Source organism: Hevea brasiliensis, chromosome 9 (genome assembly GCF_030052815.1).
Source record: "Hevea brasiliensis isolate MT/VB/25A 57/8 chromosome 9, ASM3005281v1, whole genome shotgun sequence".
In the NCBI taxonomy this organism is placed as follows: domain Eukaryota; kingdom Viridiplantae; phylum Streptophyta; class Magnoliopsida; order Malpighiales; family Euphorbiaceae; genus Hevea; species Hevea brasiliensis.
This window is the reverse complement of record NC_079501.1, coordinates 34,024,349-34,029,625: the sequence shown is the minus strand read 5'-3', so window position 1 is coordinate 34,029,625 and position 5,277 is coordinate 34,024,349. Positions and strand designations below refer to the sequence as shown.

Genomic DNA, 5,277 nt, shown 5'->3' with positions numbered 1-5,277 from the left:
TAGATTCTGGGTCCCTGCCGCCACTGACGCCATCACCAGTCAGTGCAGGAGATGTTTAGGGCTCGCGGAAAAGAAAAAGGACAAAGGGAAAGAAGGGAGGTGGGGAGAGGAGAGAGAATGAAAGAAACAGGACAAAGGTATTCTTTTTTGGAAAAAATTCTTTTTTTTAATTATCTTTTTAGTCCTTGAACTTTTAATTTCTTTCAATTAGGTCCAAAGTACTACGGTAATATAATTAAATTAAATACTAGTAAAATATATGAATATTTTCCAAATAATGATAATAATATGCTTAAAACAATAGTACCCACTAAAATTATATAGATTAAAAATTCAATTTAATTTAATATAATAATAATACATGTAAATAATATTCCTTTAAAAATACGATCATTAAAATATTAATTTAACACAATGAATAAATATAAATAAAATAATACTTTAATAAAAGAATATATTTTACTTATTTATTTATTATTATTATTAATAAAAATCAGATTGCTATAGTTTTTCTACTATTAGAGGTTGAAAAGGAAGTAGCTTTATCAACAATGATAATGAAAATGGTGGTGATGGAGGAAGAGGAGGCAACCATAGAGTTACTATTAGGAAAGAAAACAACGAGTAACTTGTGCTCTAATTTTGTGGATGTTTATAATATATAGAATAAGAAGACAATTTAAGTATTTAGAGAGAGAAAGTAATTTGGGCATTAATCTATGTCATTGTCTTTTGACACATTTGTATACATGTGTCTCACACTTTCAAGTTTGAGGACAACAAAGATTTAATAATGTCAAAAAACTAAAAATTAAGGTATGTGATGGAATGAAAGAAAAGATTAAGGTATTAAAGTTATTTTTAATAAAAGTCATAGATGAATTTATGTATCTGACTCTCATTAATTTTAATTTTATATATATATATATATACTTTAATTAATTATACATTGACTTTATAATAAATATTTAATTTAAAGATAAAATTTAATTTAAAGATAAAATTTAATTTATTCTTATAGCAATTGCACCAAGTTAGCAATATATTTACAGGTTAGGTTCTATTCGTTTTGTTTCCCTCAACAAAAATACATTGGATCCCATTGGTTGTTGTTAATGCCATAATAAGCAGTGGACCAAAAATCAAACCTAATCGGAAATAAATTGCATTTAAAGGCTACTAACATATATAATTTATTTAGATACTACAATCACATATGAAAAGAAAAAAATAATTTAATATTAAATTATTTTTTTTTATATAAATGGCTTCAACTAAGACTCAAAATCTCAACAACTTTAATATCATAGAATTAAAATTTATTTATATTAAATTATTATTTTTAAGTTTAAATATAGAATACTATATATTCTATAAAATAATAATATTACATGAATGTGATTTTCTCTCAAAATAAGCAGATGGCCAATAATGCTGAGTTGGACTATCTGAACCACATATGAGGGTGTCCAAATCAGCACACGTAATATCCAGTGGGACCACGCCCAAAAAACAGTGAAGGATGAGGTGGATCGTTAGGGTCGGGACCATGGGACCATGGGACCAGGGGCCGTCTAGTTGCACACTTGCCCTGCACAAGATAGGGATAAAACCGTTAAGCTGACATGACGTGTACGGCCATGATTGATTGAATGGAAAATGGAGAATAACAATGAAGATGCTTTGGGATTGGGATTAATTTTTTACTTTTTGGAAATTAAAGCTTCGTACTTTTGTGCCAAAATTAAAAGTGCAGACAGAGTTTTTTTTTTTTTTTTTTGGGTTGTGGCTAATTTTCCCTTGTTCTTCTAGGCCTTCAATGAGCATTTGCAGCAAGGCGACAAGTTAGTGGCTGAGGACTCTTACTGGAATGGATAATTGGTGATGTGTTTGTTGCAAACCATACGTCTGATTCTTGGGGGACCCAAGTTTTAAATCCTCCAACAAGATGAATGTCCTTACGCATGTATGGGGCTAAACACCATAAAAATCCCAGTTTCAGGCTTTTCCAAGTAGCGCTGTTAAGAATTTTATCCATCCGTTCAATAATGTTTAGAGCCTGTGACCCTAGGCAGCGCCACTCATTGCCCAAGATCTACCAGAAAGTGACCTCTTCATTTGCCATCAATATATATTGTCTGTATTGAAATGCCTCAAATTTAAAATCACGCTTTAGATTTGGATATCAAAAACACTTAGAATGTGCAGTTTTACTGGCAAAATCTGGCGGCCTCTCTGTTGTTGCGCATAGCATTTGAACTTTCTCTTGGGTTCTTCCTTTTCTATCATTTGCCCCCCCAAATCGTAAAGACGTTAATTATAGGCTAAATTTAGTAAAATATGATTATTACAATAATCTAAAATGTTTAACATTTTATAACAATTATAATTAACACCATACAATAATATATTCTATTTGATATTTAAATTATATAAACTCTCTTAACATGCAACGGTATGTTTACATATTATTAAAAAAACTAAAAATTTATAACATTCTTTAATTTTATAAATTTTATATGTAAAAATAATAAAACAATTGCTTTGTAAAAAAATGAAATTAACCAAAAAAATCAGAAATATATAAATATAATATTTTATTGATTATCATATTTTTTGGAATTTTTATGTATTAATATAATTAGACATTTTATTTAATAATAAAAATATTACTATTATAACTTAAAATAATATTTTTATATTTACAATCCTCTTCTTCCATTTAAAAAGAAAAAAACGCCTATTCTGTCTTTTTACCTGCCTTGCTCCCTGCACGTGTAACCTTGGTCCCACACTCTCATTACTAATCGGACTACATGTTATTAATCCTTTGCTCTGATTATTGTCACGTGCACTAACACGTGCTTTCTCACGACTTGAAACATCTAATCAACACAACAAACCGCACAAAACCCCGTAACCAAAAACTATGCCGTCACCGTCACCGTGACGGTTGCCTATTTTTATTATTAAAATATTAAATCACAAAAAAAAAAAATCCATTTCCATACATAAAACAAAATTAAAAAACAAAAACAAAACTGACGCTAGAACACATCCGATACTTTTCTTCCCGCCGATACAGAAATTTACCAGCGAACAGGCAATGCCGGTTCAAATGGCGATGAGAGCATCCGACCCAAATAAATCCTCGATATCTTGGAAATGGTCTGCCATGCTCCAGTTAGAGAATTCGAAACCAAAATCTCCACTGGAGTCCAAAAACATGTCCTCGAAATCGTCTTTTAGAAATCCGTCTTGCATACTCGTTTCGTGAAATATGTCTTGCATGGAACTCTGAAAGTCAAACATATCGTTGGGAAACAAAGTGTTGGTCGAAGGATACTCTGAAAACTCCGAGAAATTCTCTGATACGCTCGATTCTTCTTTGATTTCTCGGGCTTCTTTGCTGGAAACTCTACTTTGAGATTCGGCTTCTTCGTTGGAGGAAGTTGAGGAGGGAAACCTAAGAACAGAAGTTGGAGAGCAGATGGTGTTGTTGTTGTGAGACTCCTCGCCGGAGTTGTAGTCGGAGCTTACAGCCGGCTTTTCTGGCGGCGAATCTTTAGCTGGAGGGGTAACAAAGTTTGTGAGCGCGTCGGGTCCACGTAGTTGGATAGCCGCGTTGTCATAGACCATTGCAGCTTCTTCAGCAGTGTCGTAGGTACCCAACCACAACCGTACACGTCTAAGAGGATCTCTGATCTCAGCCGCCCATTTTCCCCAAGGTCTCTGTCGCACACCTCGGAACTTCTTCCCTGCTCCTGCTGCTGTAGCCTTCACCGGCGGCAGCCTCGCCTGACCACCGCCCGATTTTCCGGCGGTAGACCTTCTCCGGATATTCCTCGATGACCTACTTCTCCAAATAGCGTTGCGTTCGCTTGAACATGACTCTATTGTGATCTCGTTAACAAATTTCTTCACTCTCTGTCGCCTATAGACCTCACCTTCTTCGTCACTGGAGGAGTCAGTGGCGTCTGCGTCTGTTACTGATATCCGCACAACTCTTGGTGGTGGTTTGGTCTCTGGCTCCGGATTTGACAATGGCCTTACAAGTTTGGTGTGATTTCGGTGCTCACTGAACTTGATTGGATTCATTAGCATAGCACTATCTTGATCCATTTCGAGGGTTTTTGTTCTCTCTAATCTTTTTCAGATTTTGGAGATTCGCATTGAAAGTGAAGTGAACGTGGGGAGAGGGAGGAGGAAAGCGTGAAATAGAGGGGAGAAAAGAAAAGGGTGGAGGTTCCTTTTTGACCAGACACCAGGGAGAATAAGGAAAGAGAGAGAGGATATAAAGAAAGTTGAGAGAAAGAACACAACGTTAAAGAGAAGCTTGAAACGGAGAGGATTGAATGCTTTCTCTCTTTCTTTCTCTCTCAAAAAGTGTTATTAAAGGACGATAAATTTCAAGGAAAGCTGCACTAAAAAAGGGAGTGTCTGTAGGAGCAAGAGAGATGGGAAATGTTAGACTGAAGGCTGAAGTAATCCAAACTGGGAAAAATTTAAGAACAGTACACGAAAAGCAGACACAGAGATATGGAGAGTGAATGAGAGAGTGACCAAGAACTGGTAGCAATACAAAGCAAAAATAAGAAATTTTCTTGGAAAGTCAAGGAGGTTAAAGAAAAGAAAAGGAAGGCTGTGACCCAATTGCTTTACCGGAAAAAGAAGGGGAATAATCGAATAAATGTCTGGAATCACCAGCACCACGCAGTTGGAGAAACTGCTTTAATTTCTCAGCCACTAGCTACTGCTAGCAGTACAAGAAAAAAGGGCTAGAAACCTGAAACCCAACTGAAAATATTTTCTTGAGAACAAGAGCGAAGATGGAGGAAAATGAAAATGGAAATGAGAATTAGAGGATTCAGTTGAAGAGAGACTCTGGACTCTTGAGAGATAGATAAGAGGGACACTACAGTTGGGATGCTATTTTATAGGATCCGTAATAGCTAAAACCGGTTTAATGTCATTAATATTTTAATAACTATTTTTCAAAATTTTTGTTTTATTGTTTTTTTTTTCCCTTAAATTAAACGATAAGTCGTGTCGGTGAAAACCAAAAGGAAAGGGTACAATATTCCGGCCACGGGGTGGAGAATGGGGATAATATCACGAGGCGCCGCATACTACACGTGGCAAAAGTGGGCCCGATAAAAGGTATGGATCCAATAGCGAAGTAGACTGGAGCTGAGTCGGCAAGGGATTTTTCTTCTTGGAATTAGGGATTCAGGTCACGTGAGACCGGACGCTTTGGTTGGGTCTTCCATTTGACTA

The 5,277-nt window shown here is 35.4% G+C and overlaps 1 protein-coding gene across 1 annotated transcript; it reads right to left on the bottom strand.

Moving 5' to 3' along the window:
• Nucleotides 1-2,819: 2,819 nt before the first annotated feature.
• Nucleotides 2,820-4,905, bottom strand: LOC110671260 (ethylene-responsive transcription factor CRF2-like). Its single transcript, XM_021833684.2, has one exon. The coding sequence runs from the start codon at nucleotides 4,120-4,122 to the stop codon at nucleotides 3,115-3,117; it is 1,008 nt and encodes a 335-aa protein (XP_021689376.2). The 5' UTR covers nucleotides 4,123-4,905; the 3' UTR covers nucleotides 2,820-3,114.
• Between the last annotated feature and the right edge of the window lie 372 nt (nucleotides 4,906-5,277).